The sequence below is a fragment of the Rattus norvegicus genome, chromosome 18, assembly GCF_021556685.1.
Source record: "Rattus norvegicus strain SHRSP/BbbUtx chromosome 18, alternate assembly SHRSP_T2T, whole genome shotgun sequence".
Lineage (NCBI taxonomy): Eukaryota > Metazoa > Chordata > Mammalia > Rodentia > Muridae > Rattus > Rattus norvegicus.
Genome location: NC_141551.1, coordinates 29788311 through 29808682, shown reverse-complemented (window position 1 = coordinate 29808682; position 20372 = coordinate 29788311). Strand labels below are relative to the sequence as shown.

Genomic DNA, 20372 nt, shown 5'->3' with positions numbered 1-20372 from the left:
CTCAGTTTATTTTGCAGTGCTCATTAAACAGCATGACGACAGAACATCTTTTTTTCTTCTTTTTTTACATTTCAAATGTTATCTCCTTTTGAGGCTTCCCATCCATAAACGCCCTATCCCAGCTCCCCTCCCCCTTCTTCTATGAGGGTGTTCTCCCACCCATCCACCCACCACTTCCTACCTCCCCACCCTGACATTTCCTTACACTTGGCGGTCAAGCATGGTCAAGCATCGGCAGGACCAAGGGCTTCCCCCGCACCTTGGTGCCCAACAAGGACATCCTCTGCTACATATGCAGCTGGAGCCATGGGTCTGTCCATGTGTACTCTTTGGTTGGTGGTTTAATCCATGGGAGATCTGGTTGGTTGGTATTGTTGTTCTTATGGGGTTGCAAGCCCCTTCAGCTCCTTCAATCCTTTCTCTAACTCCTCCATGGGGGACCCCATTCTCAGTTCAGTGGTTGGCTGCGAGCATCCACCTCTACATTTGTCAGGCTCTGGCAGAGCCTCTCAGGAGACAGCTATATCAGGCTCCTGTCAGCAACCACTTCTTGGAATCAGCAATATTATCTGAGTTTGGTGGCTGATAAGAGCTGAATCCCCAGGTGGGGCAGTCTCTGGATGGCCTTTCCTTCAGTCTCTGCTCCAAACTTTGTCTCCGTATTTCCTCCTATGAATATTTTTGTTCTTCCTTCTAAGAAGGACTGAAGCATCTGCACTTAGGTCTTCCTTCTTCTTGAGCTTCATGTGGTCTGTGGATTGTATCTTGGGTAATCTGAGCTTTTGGGCTAATATCCACTTGTCAATGACTGCATATCATGTGTGTGTGTGTGTGTGTGTGTGTTTTTTTTTTTTTGTGAATGGGTTACCTCACTCAAAAATATTTTCTAGTTCCATCCATTTGCCTAAGAATTTCATAAAGTCATTGGTTTTAATAGCTGAATAGTACTCCATTGTGTAAATGTACCACATTTTCTGTATTCATTCCTCTGTTGTGGGACATCTGGGTGCTTTCCACCTTCTGGATATTATAAATAAGGCTGCTATGAACATAGTGGAGCATGTGTCCTTGTTATATGTTGGAGTATCTTTTGGGTATATGCCCTGGAGTGGTATAGCTGGGTCCTCAGGTAGTACTATGTCCAATTTTCTGTGGAAGCTCCAGACTGGTTTCCAAAGTGGTTGTACCAGCTTGCAATCTTTTTCTATATCCTCGCCAGCATCTGTTATCACTTGAGTTTCTTTCTTTTTTTTTTTTAAATTTAGAGAATACTTTATTAGTTTTTGTAATCAAACCCACGTAGATGAGACCTTACATATTTAATACAGTGTGTTACCCCTGTACAAATGGAAAAAACTTAAGTTCAACATTTCTAGACCAATATGGCTGTTAATTTCACCACAGAACATCTTTAGGGAAGAAAGGGTTTGTTTTACCCCACAGTCCTTTATGAAGGGAATTCAGGAACTTGGGGCAGGAAACTGGAGGTTCTACCTGAAGCAGAGCCCATAGAGGGGCACTGCCTACTGGCTTGCCATCCATACCTTGCTCAGCCTGTTTACAACACAGGACCACCTGCCCAGAGGTGATAGCACCCAGTGACACATCAGTTGTTGATCAAGAAGGTGCTTTGCATACTCGCCTACAGGTGATCTGATAAGGCACTTTCTGTTAAGACCAGATGTGTCTTAAGTTTGTGTCAAGTTGACAAAACCCAACCAGCATAGGTATAAGCCTCCACCTATAGTCTCCATCTAGACTATATATGACTATATAGTCTGGCTGTAAATCCCTGCTCCAACCTGCTCCATTGTCTAGGTCGTATTGTATATGCTAACTGGATGGTCCCTTTGAATTTGGGTAAGTGTCCATGTTTTGGCATGCCATCAGATACTGTACATAAAAACTGTAGCAACTCCAAATGATATTTTGGAAAAGATGTTGCAGTATTCTCTAGGATGAGGGGGACTGCCTCGACACAGTTAGGGTTGAGCTGTGCCAAGAATTGTTGACCTTTTTGGCACTGCCTTTGTGCCCCTGGTTTACCATTTGTAGGTTCATATTCACACTCAGGATGAATTCTTTTTTGAGTTCCCTGCTTACTGAGGAAAGCCACACTATACTCCTTTCTTGGGTAGAGAGTAGGTCATTCCTTCCCCACAGAGCCATGTTTGTCTTGAAGCATCACTTCAGTGTGTAGTTCATGGCCCTGGTCAGGTCACTGCCCATAGAAACTGTCCCATGGTTCACCGTGCTTTTCTCAGCATTACACCAACATTTTTAGATCATTTATTTGATTGTTTTCATTATATTGAAATGTTTTTAATGTCATGGGACTAAACCACACTATCTTTTGTTCTAAACATTGATTGTGTGTGATGACATGCATGTGTCCCATGGCGCTCATGTGGAGACCATAGAGTCTGAGAACCCATTCTTTTTCTTTCACCATGGAGGTTCCATCCAGTGCCTTCACCTGCGGAGCCATCTTGCCAGCCCCAGGCTCCTTTATACCATCTTAATGTCTTGTTGTTATCAGAAAGTTTTTTAATAATTTTTATTTTTTGAGATTATAATTGCATCATTACCCTTCATTTCAACTCTCCGGCATACCTGCCTTGATCTCTCTCAAATATATGGCCTCTTTTTCTTTAATTGTTGAAGGGGAGAGCTAGTTGTTCCAGCATTGTGGATTAAATCAGGAATCAATAATTGTACCAGCCTATCTAATTAATAAAGTTTTATTGGAGCTTAGCAAGCAATCTATTCAGATCATTATTGTGGGTGGCTACCTTCATAGGTTACCAGCAGAACTGAGTAGATGTGCTACCCTAAATTATTTATCATCTGCTGTAGTTAGTATCATCTACTGAAGTGATGAAGCACCAGGACAAAAGTAATTTGGGAAGGAAAAGGCTTATTTTGCCTTCCACCTTGTAAGTCCATCACTGAGGGGAAGCCATGAAGAAATACTGCTTGCTCCTTGTGGCTTGCTTTCTTATAGCACTCAGAACCATCAGCCCAAGGATGGTACTGCCCACAGTAAGCTGAGCTCTGTCACACCAGTCATCAATCAAGAAAATGCACCACAGACCTGACCATCTGGTGGTGGCATTTTCTCAACTGAGGTTTCCTTTTCCTAAATGACTCCAGCTTCTAGCTTGTGTCAGGTTGACATAAAACTAACCAGCATACCAGTATTTTAAGCAAAAGTTAACCAGTCTCTGAATTAGACTGTCCTCTTCTCATTGATCTGAATACATCATACCTACTTATGAGTTTATTCTATTTCTTTAGTCACTTCACATGTTCCCACAGAATCACTGTTTTAGCTTTATACTACTATATTTGGTTGACTTTGTACTTACATGGCATATATATCAAATTACATAGATCTGTACACATAAAAGATTAGAAATATAAAATATAAACCTTTTTTTTAAAATATGGGCATGGTAATATATGCCTTTTAATCTCAGCTCTCAGGATCTCTTGAGTTTGAGGCCAGCTTGGTCTACAGAGTGAGTTCAGGATAGCCAGGACTGTCTCAAAAAGCAAAAAGGGGGTTGCAGGTAAGGAAAAAGAAAAGAAAATCCCTCACAGATATGACCAACCACTTGGATTTTTGTTGATTTCAGATGTAGGCAAGTTGACAGCTGAGACAGAGGCTCATTCCCATAACTTCTAATGGTTTTTTTTCAAATGTCATCTTCTCAGTCAGCCACTCACCTAGGTTTTCACTGATCTCCCTGCCAGACCTCTGATTCTCGTCCCTGCTTGATTTTCACAACACTGTTGTCATCTAACATAATATTTCATCTATTAGCAGGCTTAGTCTGTTTCACTTTATTACCATGAAGATAATTCTTGCCTTACTTTTGTTAGTTGGTCTTATTTCCACTGCCCAATGCAACCTGTCCCAAGTTAAGCGCCCAGTACGTTGGTGATGGAGTAATGAATCTTCATAGTTTAGCATTTTCATTTCTTAAATTAGAACTGCTAGACCAAGGGATGAATGGCATTTTTCTCTGTAGTACTGAGCATTGTGCTCTACTACTGATCTGTTTACCCAGCCCAAGGATGGCCTTTTAATGGTTTTGGGTCCCTTTTGTCATATAACTTGAGGATTGTTTTGATTTTATTATTTTTACCATATATAATAATATGTGGTCTAACTATCAAATGGTATAAAAATGGCTTACATTATAGCCAGATATTAGTGTACATGCTTATAATCACATTATTTGGAAAGCATAGGCAGGAGGATTGCCAAGAGTTTGCGTCCAGTCTGATCTACAAAATAAGAGTTCTGGGTCAGCCAGAGTTATTTAGTGAAATCTTGTCTTAAAAACAATCAAAAAAGGGGGTTGCGTTCAAAAGTGTGTTTTCTCTCACTCTTGAGCCCAGGTATCCCATTCCTCTACTCAGAAGCAAGTGATGTTTTTAGTTTCTTGGCTTTCAGAGCTATTTTTGTATGGCTAAAACCATTTTACATTACACAGTTATGTCTACCCAGTGCTGTCTCTTTGCTGCAGTATATATTAGCATGTAACAGTTATGTCTCCCTTGTGTGGTCCCTTTTTCCTTTTCTATGCACTGTTCAGGCCCCTCCAAAGCTGGTCATTTTTAGTAAATTCTTACTACAGTTAGCTGTTGAAGAAATAGCAATGAAATAGTTTGCCTATATCTTTGAAGCTCAAAATCAAGATGAGATTTTGAAATGAGATGAGAAAATCTCCACACTTAAAGGAACATAGACTTTTAAAAATCAGCGTGGCAGGGTTGGGGATTTAGCTCAGTGGTAGAGCGCTTGGGCCCTGGGTTCGGTCCCTAGCTCCGAAAAAAAGGAAAAAAAAAAAAACAAAAACAAACAAACAAAAAAACCAGCGTGGCACACAGATGTCAAGAAACATTGGGAAAATATCAAATAAGGTATAGATTACAAATAGAGTGAAAATTGTTTTTATCAGCGCAGTGAGTTGAATACATTGACTGGTGAAGATTTAGTTGAAAGGAGTGAATATACTGCTTGAGTAAGGAAGAGGACCATGGCAGGAAAGGGGTTCATTGCACCTCTTATTGTTCAAGGTCAACAGTAACTAAGACATCATAGGAGTTGGAGAAAATAAAAACATTTTTACAGGGAGAGCCATGTTCAAGGTGAACTTCGAAAGATAATGAAGCTTTTTAGTGGGCACGAAAGGGTAGCTGACTGTGGAGACTCTTAGCATAGGGGTTAGTAAGCTCTATCAATCACAGGGTGTTTTTGAATGAAGTTTTATTGGAACACAGCCATGCCACTTATTCATATACTGCCATATAGCTATATTCATGCTACAGTAGTGGAATTGAAAAATTAAGATACAGCGGTAGCTGGGGAAATGAGTTATTGGTTATTTTTCAAGAGGACCTGGGTTCAATTTCCAGTTCCCATGTGACAGCTCATAGCTGTAACTCCAGCTCCAGAGGATCTGACACCATTTTCTAGTCTCCAGGCAGTGTATACACAAGGTTGCCAGGTAGACATGTAAGCAAAATGCTGGTACACATAAAGTAAAAATAAATATTTTTTTAAAATGAAGACAGACCATATAGCTTATAATACCTAAAATATTTACTCTTTGTTTCTTCTCAGAATTAGCTGCTCTCTGTAGGTAGATTCTGTATAAAGAGGAAGAGCATTACAAGTAAAGAAATGAGAAGGAGATATTCCTGTGGGAGCATTTAGTTCTCAGAGAGTGGCTAATGAGATCAGCTTTGAAGTAAGGAGTGCAGTTAAAACAGAGAATGGAATGGCCATTCTGCCAGGACAGTTGTGGCTCAGTACTGTGCAAAAGTGGCTTGTCCTTAATCTTGTTTTTCTAATTTCCCTCCCTAGCCAAGAAGGATCAAGAAGGTGGAGAAGAAAAGAAATCTGTTCAAAAGAAGAAAGTAAAAGAGCTGAAAGTGCTGGATTCAAAGACAGCCCAGAATCTCTGTGAGTAATTCTCGAGGACCCAGTGACTAACACTGTGAAGCTGTTTCTGGAGGAACTTCTGTCTCTGAGTCTAAGGTCCCCTTGTGTGAAACTCTTCTTGCTAATTCCTGTTCTGTGTGGGGCAGTCAGTGCACGGTAAGCCTCCAGGATCTCCTTGACCCCTTCAGTAGCTCAGCAGGGTAACAAGTACCCACTCCATGTTGAGGAGGCAGGCGGAGAGTTCACGGGTGTGTCTAGTTTAGAGCTAAGAGGAGGCAGTCTCGGGTTTTAACCTTGGAGTTCCCTTATTTTATTTTACAGAGGGCTGGGGAGGGTTTGAGATGTGACTTTGCTATGTAGCTCGGCTGCCTTGAAGTGGCAGTCCTCATGCTAGGGTTGGTCACCACCATGCCTGGCAAACTTCTTTCAAAGTTCTACTTTTCTGTTAACAGAAGTCTAGTGAAGGGTTCCAGCCTCAGCCTCAGGGCATGTCCTTGTGCTTTCTAATAAGGAATGAACTGCTATTGTAGCTTCAGTTAAGACTACAATTATTTAGAGTAAGTGAGGTGAATCTTGTATCTGTCCGATCAGTAACCTTGCTACCTGGACTGAGAACTCTGATTAGTGGAAAATTTTCAGGTTGGAGAGACATCACATGCTCACTATAGCAGCTCATATACTAGAGTGCGGAAATTTCTCCAGGATCAATGGTTTCTTTCTTCTTGTTGTTCATTTCAACTATGACTCTATACCTCCTTTACACTGCGTAATACAGTTATTAATTTTTTGGTCAACAGATATCTAAGGGTCTGGCATGTGACAGGCTCTATTAGATACAGGCTCCTCATATGTTATATAAATGAAAAAGTATACACATAAGCTCCTTCATAATCTTATAGTTACCATCTTCGTTTGTCCACATGAGGAACTAAAGTTCAAATGTTAGTACTTGGCCAAAGCGAGACCATAGGTCCATAGGTCTAGTCAGAGTGATACAGCAACATAGTAAGGCTCAACATTTTTTTTTCTCTTTCCTTGCTTTAAATTTTTTTGTAACTCAGGCATGATGGTGCATGCCTTTAATCCCAGCATTTGGGAGGCAGAGACAGGTGGATCTCTGAGTTTGAGGCCAACCTGATCTATGGAGTGGGTTCCAGGACAGCCGGAGCCACATAGTTGAGACCCTGTTTTGGGAAGTGGAGGCACTAAATTAGATACAAAATACATTTTTTATTTAAATTCCGCTTTAGGGTTAATAATTTCACACTAAAATTAAGTGTGTGTGTCCTCGCACAGGACCATGCTGATCTCTGTATTGTTCCAGCTGTAGCTTGCTTCTCAGAAGCAAGCAGTTTTTATTATCCTTGAGCATGTAACTTTGATTAATATTCATAGGTATTGCTAATTAGAAATCTGCTATAGAGACTAAAGTGATGTTAATCTTTGTTCCTAAGAGTGTGTCCAGGAACATAACACGAGTAATTGTTATCTTAGAAAACGGTAGAAGAAAGACCAATCTAGCGCATTCTGTTTCCCAGTGGAATGATACTAAAGTAGGAAATGGCTTAGAAAGGAATCGGGGTCATTATGTCCCCCTCATGATGGCTCCCACTCATGGAAGGCCTCACTTTTCCTTAATCTATGTTCACTCTCTGATATGAAAGGGAAAGCCAAGGAATTGAGGGGATGGATGTCACTTAGCAGCAGAGCAGTGGCCTAGCTAATCCCTAGCCCCTTCAGTTCCTCAGAACTAGGTGAGGAGAGCACAGACTTAGGTTGTTTAGGGTAGGTCAGGCTAGGAGGCAGAAGTGTCTAGGAAGGACAGAAAGGAAAACAAAACAGTGGCTGAAGGTAGCTGCAACCATAAGGCTGCGCTAGAATACCTCAGCCAGCACTAGCAGTGAGCTTCTATGCACACACGCCACATGAAGTGTTGAAGGGCAACACCAGGAGTGTTCTCAAGATGTTGCTATGTAAACAGGCTGAAGACCTGTCTAGAAGGAGCTAAGGGAGAGGTTAGCCCATTTGCATGAGATTACTCAATCCAGTCTGGAAGCTGCAGCTTGCTACAGCTGTGGAACTTACTGAGATTTTAGTTAGAAAAGCGACTGTTCCAGCCCTGTGTCATCTTTGGAAGGCTGCTTTGGCCCGTGATTGTCAGACTCAGTTTCTGAGTAGGAGAAGAGTCGGGAGTAAGATGAGCTGTCTTAATGCTTTAAACAAACAAAAGATGATCAGGACCTAAGGCTAAGGGGATAAGGATGACTGGCAAGGCACAGGGTAGAAAGACAAGTCCTGGGACTTGGTGGTTGAGGAGAGGGACAGTGACAGTTGAGTGCAGATCACTCTGCAAGGTGGAAACCAACCTTCTGAGCAAGGCACGCTCACCCAGGACAGAATGGCCAGTAGCTTTGAGTCACAGATGGCAGGATAGAACCTTTTAAAGCATGCACTTGCTAACTGCTGCCTTTTCATTGGCTTTGTGAGCATAGGATAGATGAATGTTCTAATGGTGAAAAATAGATAGCTGTGTGTTCAGAATGCTGGAAAGGAAGGGAACATTGGGACAAAGAAGGTTTCTAAGATAGACTTGACTACATACACTGAAGGAGAAAGTATTAGGGTCACCTTAGTAGCTGGTCTTAGTAATGCACACTGAGGAAGCAGATCTCTGGGTTTGCATCCAGTCTGGTCTGCAGAGCAAGTTCCAGGATAGCCAGGGCTGCACAGAGTCAGAGAAGCCAGGGTTGATAGTCAAGAGATGAATGAAAGTTGTTTTATAGAAGATTCGATTTTGTGTGTTAAGTGTTTTACCTGCATGCATATGTGGTTAGAGCCCGAGGAGGCCTGTGACTCTGCTTGATCCGTAGGGAACTGTCCCAGATGCCTGTAGGCAGTTGTGAGCTGCCACTGCATGCTGGGAACTAACCCAGGCCTTCTACATGAGCCGCCTTAACTACTCTTAACCACTGAGCCATCTCTCCAGCCCCAATAGAGGACTCTTGATACTATTAGATCAGAGCATGAGGGAATTGGAAGGATAAGGTTGTGTTTCTTAGAAGTAGAACTTAGTCATTTTAAGAATGAGCAGGTCTGGTTAGAGATTGCCTCACAAACACAAGGCCCTGGGTTTGGTCCTCAGTTTTAGTTGGGGTGGGGGTAGAAGTGGGGGGTATTGTAGAGCAGAGGTGACAAGAATGAGCAGCTCAAGGCAATGGCAGGTTTGTGGGAGAGGGGATCTACCCTAGGTGAGTGGTTCTGAGATTCCTGTGAGCACAGTCATGGTGTTGGTTGAATCTGCTGAGCTCATTCGTGCTGTGAGGCGTGGTGTAGTTTGTGTGTGGAAATGGGTGACAGTAGAAGTCATGACTCTAGACTTGGGCTTGGATTTCAGCTAGCCAGGCAGAGAGGGCTTTCAGGATGGTTTGAAATGGGGAAGAAGATGAGAAGCAGCTTTCTTTGTATCTCATTCTCTGGCAGCAATCTTTTTGGGTTCATTCCGTATGCCCTATCAAGAGATTAAGAACGTTATCCTGGAGGTGAATGAGGCTGTTCTCACGGAGTCTATGATCCAGGTAAGCAGCAAGGAGGCTCTGCTGGCGCTGGCTCTTCTGTGCAGCTGTACGCCAGCTTTGTCACCTTGCTTGGTAAGCAGGAGCTTCTTCAAGCAATTATGACTTAAATGCAGGCTGAAGAAGCTGTCTCCGGTGGCCAGGTCACCTTAAAAGACTGAGGAGCGCCCCCCCCCCACCTCAAAAGCTGCCCCACCCCCATTCCGCTTCCTTCATTACCAGTGGGCAGGGTGTGGGACTCAGAGTCAGTCATGATGCTTGGGCTTCCCCCACTACACACAACCTTTACTCCTTTCCAGAACCTCATTAAGCAGATGCCAGAACCAGAGCAGTTAAAAATGCTTTCTGAACTGAAGGAGGAGTACGATGATCTGGCTGAGTCAGAGCAGTTCGGCGTGGTGGTGAGTGAGGCCTGCAGCGGTCAGCTCTTTCCACCTCCCTGTTCCCTTCCCTCTAGACACCACTCTGGTCGCTTGCTCCTTGCCCCTTAACCGGTTTTGAATCTTAGTCAATCAGTTCCCACCTCCTTGCTCTGGAGCTCTGATCTCCCAGAAGAGGATCACCCTGTTACCTTTTTTGATGTCTTTCTCTGTTAGCTTCATAATGGAATTTCTTTTCTTCCTCACTAGATGGGCACGGTTCCCCGTCTTCGGCCTCGCCTCAATGCCATCCTTTTCAAGCTACAGTTCAGTGAGCAAGTTGAGAATATCAAGCCAGAGATTGTATCTGTCACTGCGGCATGTGAGGAGCTGCGTAAGAGTGAGAACTTCTCTAGCCTCCTGGAGCTCACACTGCTCGTTGGAAACTATATGAATGCGGGCTCCAGGAATGCTGGAGCTTTTGGCTTCAATATCAGCTTCCTTTGTAAGGTGAACCATAGGGTTAGACAGGAGGACAGAGGGAAGGCCACTTGAGCCCAATATTGGCCTAAGGTGGTTTGAGGCTTGGCCTAAGGTGGTTTGAGGCAAGTCCAGACTAATGGTTTCTCCTTTCTCCACAAGCTTCGAGACACCAAGTCTGCAGATCAGAAGATGACTCTGTTGCATTTCTTGGCTGAGTTATGTGAGACTGACCACCCCGATGTCCTCAAGTTTCCTGATGAGCTTGCCCATGTAGAGAAAGCCAGCAGAGGTAAGGCAGTGTAGGGCAAAGCTAGAAGGTGGTTCTGGGCCAGCAAGATGGCTGAGGTGGGTAACGGTATCTTCTTCCAACCCTTCAGATTCTGGGACCAACAAAGTAGAAGGAGAGAACCAATTATCACAAGTTGTACACACACACACACACACACACACACACACACACACACACACACACACACAAATATAAATACAAATAAATAATTTGAAATTTTTTTCTAAAAAAGAATATGGTATTGAGCCATAAAAGTCTCTACATGGGGAAAGAGATAAGACACTGCATTCAAGACAGGGCTTATCTATATAGCTCTGACTGCCCTGGAGCTCACCCTGTACACCAGGCTGGCCTCTACCTGTCTCTGCTTTTGCCTCTACCTCCTGGGCGCTGGGATCAAAGGTGTGCACTACCAACGCCTAGCATGGGTCTGCTTCTTGGTCTTGGTCCTTTCCTCCTTGGTCCTGGTTTAGGTCCACAGCTTTTGTCAATAGTGGTCTCACTACCTGAAATTACACAAAACACTAGGTTAAAGTAGGACAAAGCTCTACCCAGCTTCTGTGTTCCTACCTATGTCTCCTTCTTCTAAAACCCTGTTAACCTGAAATAAATGAGACCAAGATCTCAGGGATCCCATGGGTTCTTTTTAAATTAAACGGAGTCTGCTTCTGTTAGTATTATACAGTGGGTGAAGGTTGAAAGTTGAGTTAGCAAGTACTCATGCTTTTCCTGTGAAGATCAAAACCAGGGTGAGAGTCAGAGACAGGAGTGTGCACAGGCTGGTGAAGCATACCTAGGGACGGAAAGGAGCAACCTAAGCATGGCTGAGAGAGAGGCTAAGAAAGCATTTGAGCTGCTCAGCGAGCGCTTCTGTTCGCCTCCCAGTTTCTGCTGAGAACTTGCAGAAGAATTTAGATCAGATGAAGAAACAGATTGCTGATGTGGAACGCGATGTTCAAAATTTCCCAGCTGCCACAGACGAAAAAGACAAGTTTGTTGAGAAGATGACTATATCCTTTCTCAGAGGACTTGGGTGGCCAAGGGAATGAGAGGGATGACAGCAGCGTTCAGTTTTTACCTCTAAGTTTTTTTTCTTCCACTAAATACAGTTTTTAACCTTATTAGAAGTAAATTTTGCAGATAAACTACAAGTCTCCAAGTACCTGTTCTGTCCCGTTCCTGTTATAAACACACTTACCTACTCTGAAAGCCCGAGTCCCTACTCTGTTCCCATTGCTGTCACAGAGACACCCTTCCACAGAGATAACCACTGCCTTTTTCTGCTTTACACCAAAACTGCATTGCATAGCATTTTCTCATTGTCTCAGCCTTGTTTCTACAGTAATCTATGTAATTTCTATTGTATGGGTAAACCATAGCTTACGGTTAGCCATTATCTTCTTACCAGTACTTACGGCACTTCTGTTCTGTCATGAACAGGACTATATGGTGCACCCTGTGTAGGTGTATGGTGCATCTTTGAATGGTTCTCCAACCTAGGCCTGTTACTTTTGTTTTTGTTTCTGACCTGGGTCTGTTTCTTTTTGGTTGTTGTTGTTGTTACTTGGTTTTTTTGTTTGTTTTGTTGGTTGGTTGGTTGGTTGGTTTTTCAAGACAGGGTTTCTCTGTGTAGCTCTGGCTGTCCTGGAGCTCTCTCTGTTAACCACACTGGCCTCGAGCACTCAGCGATCCATCTGCCTCTGCTGGGATTAAAGGTGTGTGCCATCACCACCCCCATCGTGGGTCGGCTTCTTGGTCTTGCTCCTTTACTCCTGGCTGCACAGCTTTGTGAAGGATGCACAGGAACAGTATAACAAGCTACGGATGATGCACTCCAACATGGAGACTCTCTATAAGGAGCTAGGCGACTACTTCGTCTTTGACCCTAAGAAGTTGTCTGTAGAAGAATTTTTTATGGATCTGCACAACTTTAGGAATATGTTTTTGGTGAGCAAGCATGAACTGCTATTTTTCATGGGGTTCCTAATGTTTCCTGGTGGATTTACATGTTTCCACATATCCTCCATCTGGTCTCCCTCCCCTTCTCCAGCAAGCAGTCAAGGAGAACCAGAAGCGCCGGGAAACAGAAGAAAAGATGAGGAGAGCAAAACTAGCCAAGGAAAAGGCGGAAAAAGAGCGACTGGAGAAGCAGCAGAAGCGAGAGCAGCTCATAGACATGAATGCAGGTGAGTAGTGGAAAGGGCACTGGAAGGTTCTCTGTCTGGAACACAGGGTATTCGGGTCTAAACGGAGCTCTTGGCAAATGGCTTTTGGCAGCCTTCTGCCTCCAAGCTCCGGATGCTGGATTTTAACATGTTTTCCTTTTCCTCTCCTTTGCTGGTTCTTGGATTATATCTTACCACCCTTGTGATTTGGGAATTGCTGCCACACTTAACTCTTCTACCTGTCAAAAAACGTTCCCTGACCTGTCCTCATTCCTGCTAAATATTTGGGGTTTCCAAAATGTTTCTCTGACTCCTCCGTCTTGTAGTAGCTCTCCTCTCCTCTTATTTCACCAATTCCTATTCCTATTACCTCATAGAATGTTGTGTGCATGTCTGAGATCATAAATGGATTGAACTTTCCTAGAAGGGGGTGAAAAGCTGGCCACTCTTTCTCCAGCAGAAACATGTCTTTGTTTGAGCATATGGTCTCAATTACTGGCCCTCTGTTTCCTGTCTCTGCTTCTTTCCTGCTGAGGATTCCCCGCCCCCACTGCTCCTTTGGGCAGCGGAAATACAGTAAATGCAGCATACATTGCACATGGCCCTGAGCTGATCTGTAAGGCCCATAAGCCCCTGAAAGTGAGGAGTTCTTGAATCTGTCAAGTCTTAAAAATTTGCTGAGCAGAAACAGTAAAGACCAACATGGTTTGCTCCCAGAGTCCTTGAGAGTAGTTTCTTGCCTTTGTCTCAGTTGTATTTAAGCCATCAACTTTGTTCCCATAAAACTGTTAAAATTTATACCAAGTGTTCATCATTTCCTCACTGTTCTCCCTGGGCCTCCAGGGCTTTACCCTTTCTATATTGTCTAAGAAGTAATGGGAGCAAGGTGGAGTCCAAAGGACATTTGGGATAAGGGCTATAACCCAGCCAGCAGATGGCGTAGTGGACCTTACCCTATTCTAAGTGCCTGGGTCAAGCAAATGAAATTGAATGTAGGTCAGCTGCACTGGTGATGTGCAGACAGCAGATGGCGCTGGCAGTAATGAACCCTAGTCTTCAGCTAGTAGCCAACCAGCTCCTTGGGATTTCAGTTTCAGATTTCACTATCCTGAGCTGTTACCATGGAAACTGAGCCTGGCTAGAACTGGGATTCTACCTTAACTCTTTGCATTCCAGCCAGGCTGCTTTCAGCTTGTCATGTGCAGAGTTATGTTCAGGAAGATGCAACCACTGGAAGCAGTAGTAACACGAAATTCAGTCTTGACCAGTGGGTTCTCTTCCTTAGCCCTCCTGAAGACCAGGCCCTCAGTCGTTGATGTGGACTGGAGTGAAACACTGAGATTGATAATAATTATAATAGTTGCTAACCCCCACAACCCCCCCCACACACACATATACACATAATTCTTCCTACTTAGCCCAGGCTAGCTTCAAACTCCACATCTTCCTGCCTCTCCTGGGGTTACAGACATGGTAGCTTTGCCTGGCATAGCTGCCTTTTGATTCATAAGCATGGCCTCTGCCTGCTCAGGTCTTAGAGTTAGTGTTAAGAGTCTGTGTGCTGGGGCTGGAGAGATGGCTCAGTGGTTAAGAGCACCGACTGCTCTTCCCAAGGTCCTGAGTTCAAATCCCAGCAACCACATGATGGCTCACAACCATCTGAAATGAGTCTGATGCCCTCTTCTGGTGTGTCTGAAGATAGCGACAGTGTAACCATAATATATAATAAATAAATAAAATATTTAAAAAAAAAAAAAAAAAAAAAAGAGTCTGTGTGCTGGTCCTGATTAGTGTGGGTAGGATGACATTGCAACAGTCCCTCAGGATTCACACTGACAGGCAGTGACTGTCTTAAGGCAGTTTATAAACCGACACAGGGAAAGTAAGCATGGGTCTGAGGCTTGAAAGGGTGACCCTTTTGTGTCTCTTATGGTCTCTCAGTTAGTGTGCAGGGGGTGGGGAAAGCCACGTAGCAGCCATGCATCTCATGTGTACTTTGACATTTACCCTGCTGGCCTGGCAGAAAAATGTATGCCTCTGTCTTTGTTCATCACAGAGGGGGATGAGACAGGTGTGATGGACAGTCTTCTAGAAGCTCTGCAGTCAGGAGCAGCATTCCGACGGAAGAGAGGGCCCCGGCAGGGTAAGTAAACAAATGGAGCCCAATTAGTTGGGCATTGGGGTGGGGATTGACCAGGGTCTCTGCTCCTGGTCATGCTAGTGGAGGGCCCAAGAAGAAAGTGAAGCTCCAGATTTAGAATTTCCCATTTCCTTGCCCTGGGCTGTCTAGGCCTCTCTCTCACATTAGAAGTCCTCACCAGGACCCTTTGGAGGCCTAGACATGAGGGCTTCTTTCTAACAAAGAGTAACCTCTACAGAGAAGCATCATTATGGCAGTTAAAGCCTGGCAGAGGCTCTGTAGACACATTAGATACTAGCTTGACTTGGAAACTGCTGAAGAGAAGATAGCTGGAGCCTTTAGTGCCTGACATACTGGAATGAGGACCCTAGCAAAAGGTGCAGATTATACAAGGCTGTATAAACTCAGTTTCCTGGCCCAAATGGTGCACAGTGATTCTCCTGTAATAACTGGTTACCTCGTTCTACCTACACTCCAAATACTCAAGAAAATTCCCTTCCAAGAGCTTCCTTGGATATGCTCTAAGCCCTTTCTTAAACAAACAAACAAGCAAGCAAACATCCCTGGTTACAGAACCATCCACTACATGGCAGTTTCTGAGTACAGGATCTCAAAGGGAGGAGAAGGTGGGTATCAGTTTTACAGATAGGCCTGGGATGGCAAGCACAGCTAATGGGACTCCTGGTTCTCACAGCACTGTTTCCTACCTAGCAGAAGTACCATGCATCTCACTGTTCTGTCTTCCCTGACCCCCTTGACTAAGCCCAGTCTGCTTTCAGCCTTAGGTGGGGAATTCCCTGTTAAGTCTCTTCCTGAGGAATTGTGGAGACCCAGATGCTTCCTGTGCAAGCTGCTGGGGGATGCCCCTGTCTCCACTGCCTTCCTAGTGAAGAACCAGATGTGCTGGTAGAGAAAAAAGGATTTTATCAGAGCTCCCCATTCCGTAGACCATATGAGTTAGTGTACTGTCTCCCAGTTAGAAAGACAATGGAAGGGAACTTTTAGGAAATAATGAAATTAAAAGAAGTTGGAAACAAAGATTGTATAGTTTAAGTCAACCTCAGTTTATATTCTTATCTTTCTGATTTGGTTTGCTAACAACAAATATCTGGGAGACTCATTAAAACTTTTCCAGTTATTCTGGAGAGCGTTTTACATTTGGGTTTCACCTCATCTAAAGTGATGTTGCCTCACATCAGACATAACAGAAAGCTAGGCATCAGAGTGGCATGCCAAGGACTTGGGCTCTTTTCTTAGAAGAGAAAAGCTGCAAATTTCGAAGGCCCCATTTTCAAAGTACAGAGGCTCCAGGGGTCGAAAGCTCCCTCCCGGGCTGTGGATCCAGCTGTTCCACTCTTTGTCCAGCTATGTCTGACCGTTTTCATGAAGAGTGCTTTTCACCATTCCTATGCTTTAACACTTTAATATATAGTTCCTCGTGTTGTACTGACCCCCAACCATAAAATTATTTTTGTTACTACTTCATAGCTGTAATTTTGCTACTGTTATGAATTATAATGTAAATATCTTACATGCCGGATGTCTGGTATGTGACCTCCAAATGGGTCGAGATCCATCCACAGTCTGAGAAGTGCTGCTCATGACCAAGTACTGAGAGCCAGAGAGCCAGAAGCACTGGCAGGCTTATCTGCCTCACATTCTTTCCCATCCCAGAGGCAGCTGTCTCTATTCAAAGACACTAACTTTCCCCCTAGAGTCTCCAGGAATGTTAAAATCTTCCAGTCTCTGGAGACTTGAGGGAGTGACCCCGATACAAAGATCCATTGAGGAGTTGGAATCGGAGAGTTACTATTAGGGCTGGTTCATTAAGATCACATGTAAATTGCTACAGTCTGCAGGGTGTGGAAGAACAATGGCCTGAGTGTCAAGGGAAGAATCCATGAGATTGTATTAGAGCTCCCGTCTCCAGCTGTGACTGAGTCAGCTTGTGGTGTTAATGATTCAGCTTTATCTCTAAGCCTGCATAGCATGTAGGCCACTTACATAGTAGAGCGAAAGTCAAGAAAGACATCTGTCTCTCTGGAGTCTTCCTTGGTTGTCTCCCAGCTTCCTTATAAGCTCCACTTATTGCTGACTGAGGTCTGTGTTAGAGCTTTGCTAAACCTAAAGGCCCTAGTATTTATTAGTATCCATTCTGCTCATATGTAGGAGGAGTTAAGACCCCCACCCACACCTAAGGTCTTGTCCAAGCACAGTCAGAAAGCCAGAACTGTATCTGGTTTTGTGAATCCAAATCTAGGGCTCTTTCCATTAAGCCTGCATTAATGGAAATTACAGTGCCCCTCTATCCAGGCCAGAAAACTCTGGCCTAGGATATTACAAGTGTTCTGGAGGTGGTGAAACTGTACCAGGGAGGTTTTCTGGTGAACCCCCTTGTCTGGGAAGAGTGTTCCTTTATCACTACTCTCCCCAATTCTGTAAAAATAGGACAAGAGGTATAATTAGGGTAGTTTCAGACATGGATGAGTTATTTAGGATGAAAATGGCTGTCCCATCTGTCCCAGTTTCCTCTTCCCTGAGGAAGCTTATTAACAAGAACATTTCCTCTTTAGTGGTTGTTCTTAGCTTGTGTCTTGGGATTTTTTTTTCTTGAGCCATTAATGTTTTCTAACTGAGCTGAGCTCTTAGCATTACTCAATAGGGTTACTTACATGGTTCTCTTGCTCACCTCTGTCTTCTAGAACCCCAGCTTTGACCATTTCCTCAGACTCTGCCTCTACCCCCAAATATGTGGATCAGTTCTCCTAGTTAGTAATTGTTCCAGATCCTACACAGTCAAACACTAACCAGGTTCTATGGCTACTGTTAAGTATGCAGTAGTCTGACAGAGGGAGGAAGTCAATTTCCTGATTGTTTAGTCTGCTCAGCAGAGCAGTGACTATGGAGATTGAACTGGGATGCTGGGGTTCCCTTGGTCCTTTTCAGTTAGAACAAGGGCTTTCCCCGTTTTGATTTCATGTCCATTCCTTGTGTACCTACTTTCAAGGCTTAAAGGGGCAATTGTGCTGTTTTCTCTGTCTTTCATATTCCCTGGGTCTTAGGGCACATGTAATCAATCGGAAGTCTCATGAGTACAGAGAGATCCTGAATCACTGCTGGGTCAGGTACAACAGGGGATCTTAGAGGAAGCAACAGCGTATGACTTACTGCCCCCGGAACTCTTAACTTCCGTGTTGCTCCAAGACAGGTGTTGACAGCTCTGAGTCAGCAGTTGCTTCAGTTCATTCACCACAGTTAGATGGATGTGCACACATATGAGGCTGTGGTAAAGAGATACTGAGCCATCATTTTTCTGGACACGACAATGGGATCCTGGAAAATTGAGTGCTTTAGAAAAGAGTAGAAAGGAAACACAGACAAGGAGAGACGAAGAAGGAAAGTAGGAAAAGCCCCCCCACACATGGCATTGGCTTGTGTCCACAGTTCAACATCTAACTTGGTGAATAGATCCCTTACACACACACACACACACACACACACACACACACACACACCTGTGATTTGTACCTAGTTATACTCATATGCTGTCAGCAGGAATTTTTCTGTTCTCTCTCCTCTTGGTAGATAACCCTTTGTGCCCTTGGGAAGAGGAGGAGGAGGAGGAGGAGACCTCTAAATTGGTATCTGTGGATGGATTGTGTCTCCCTGTGGGCAGCCTCTGCTTGTGTGAAAACAGTAGCTCTGGGTCATGGCTCTGCTCGGAGACTGCTAGCCCTGGAGAAGGCTTAGATTCTCTTACCTGATTTGGCTTCCGCCTACCTAAAGCTTTTTGCTGTCCCCAAGCAGTCTCCCTCTGGACTCTTCCTGCTCATGGTGGAGTCGTTAGGACTTGCCACAGGTTCTTTGAGGGGTGCTCACTGCTTTCTTCACTCCAGTCCTTTCTAGGTCCCAGAAAGAGTCTTGTTTGTTTGTTTTGTTTTTTGTTTTGTTTTGTTTTTTGAGATGGTTTTACTTTGTGGCTCTGTCTGTTCTAGAAATCTCTATGTACATGAGGCAGGCCTGAAACGCAAAGAGATGTACCTGCTTTAGACTTCCAAATGTGGAGACCAACAGTGTGGCGCTATCCCCAGCTTTTGCTCTTGTTTTTATGTCACCATTTTTAGATATACAGTTTTGAGATTGTGTGACTATCATCATTGTTTTATTCCAGAATATTTTTTCATCTCCAAAAGAGACTCCATATCCATTAGCAATTACTTTTTAACATACACATAAAAGTTGTGCACGTTTCTATGGAGTATCTAAGGATGTTTCAGTGCATGCACAAACTGAGATGTTCAAATAGAGGTAAACCTTCCCTTCTCTGGTAGTAACTTGGTTCTCCTTTCCATCAGTCCCTGGTATTAAACTTTGTATTTTTTGTTCCGAGTACTGGCATAAACTTTTCTTTTAATTTAAAATGTGTGTGTGTGTGTGTTTGTTCATGCACACACACATATTCATGGCTTGTCACTGTGCTTGGAGTCAAGTACTTTTACTCACTGAGCCATCTTACCAGCCCTGACATGAGCTTTAGTTTTAAATTTAAAAACTTTGTAGGAGCAAGGGGCATTTGTTCCCTGTGCCTTTATTTGAGTATTTAGAAATTTTGAGACAGTATCTCATAGCTGAGGCCAGTTTCTAAGTAATGCTGGCCTTAAACTAAGAATTATCTTGCCTCAGCCTCCCAAGTGCTGGGATTACAGGTGTGAACCACCATGTTATTTTTTTCTTATTACTCTATCTTCTATCTCTGTGAACTTTCCCAAGCTGGGCATTCACAGGAATCGATTTATAGTATACATAGCATTTGATGTCTGGCTTTGAAAATTCAAGGTTGCTAGGTATATATATATTGTCTTTGCTGCTGCTCAAGGGGTGTGGTGCTCATCACAAGGTGGGCACAGTCCCAAGGAGCGAGCTGTCTTCTTGATGATACTGAGTCTGAAATAAAGAGTCATAATGAGCAGGAGACACTTTGGCTAAGATTTCTTTCTAGGAGTTCCCTCTGAGTCATCCTTGGCTTTCTCTGCTGTACTTTTTTTTTTCTATCTTTTCACCACTTAGTATGTGCATGCACACATATGTCGTACACATATGTTGTACACATTGAAGAGGTGGGAAAGAGGCAGGCATGTGGACCTTCATTGTTGGAGAAACACATGGGAGTGTGGTGTGCATGTGATGACAGTTAGTGGCTACACTCCTCTTTGCAAGAACCCCTCACAAGCCAAGTAAAGCTGCTTCTTGCTAGAACAGGCCTTCCTGAGGCGGCCTTATAGTTTTACCTATGAGCTTTCTATGGAGTGCCTACAGAATACTAATGCTGTGTGGTAAGCTGTAACATCAAGTCCAACAGATCTAAAGGAGAGCGTGGACTTTAGCACTGTTTCTTTTGATACTTGACA

The 20372-nt window shown here is 43.7% G+C and overlaps 1 protein-coding gene across 6 annotated transcripts in view; it reads left to right on the top strand.

The window, feature by feature from the left end:
• Diaph1 (diaphanous-related formin 1) overlaps window positions 1-20372 on the top strand; it is a 99385-nt gene that overhangs the window by 76676 nt on the left and 2337 nt on the right. For 3 of the 6 annotated variants that reach the window (NM_001395102.1, NM_001107393.3, XM_087592872.1), the window contains 9 exon segments: window positions 5879-5977; window positions 9437-9531; window positions 9828-9929; window positions 10158-10397; window positions 10530-10659; window positions 11545-11669; window positions 12442-12606; window positions 12710-12845; window positions 14881-14967. In NM_001395102.1, coding sequence (NP_001382031.1) covers window positions 5879-5977; window positions 9437-9531; window positions 9828-9929; window positions 10158-10397; window positions 10530-10659; window positions 11545-11669; window positions 12442-12606; window positions 12710-12845; window positions 14881-14967 — 1179 coding nt within the window. 6 annotated transcript variants of the gene reach the window in all.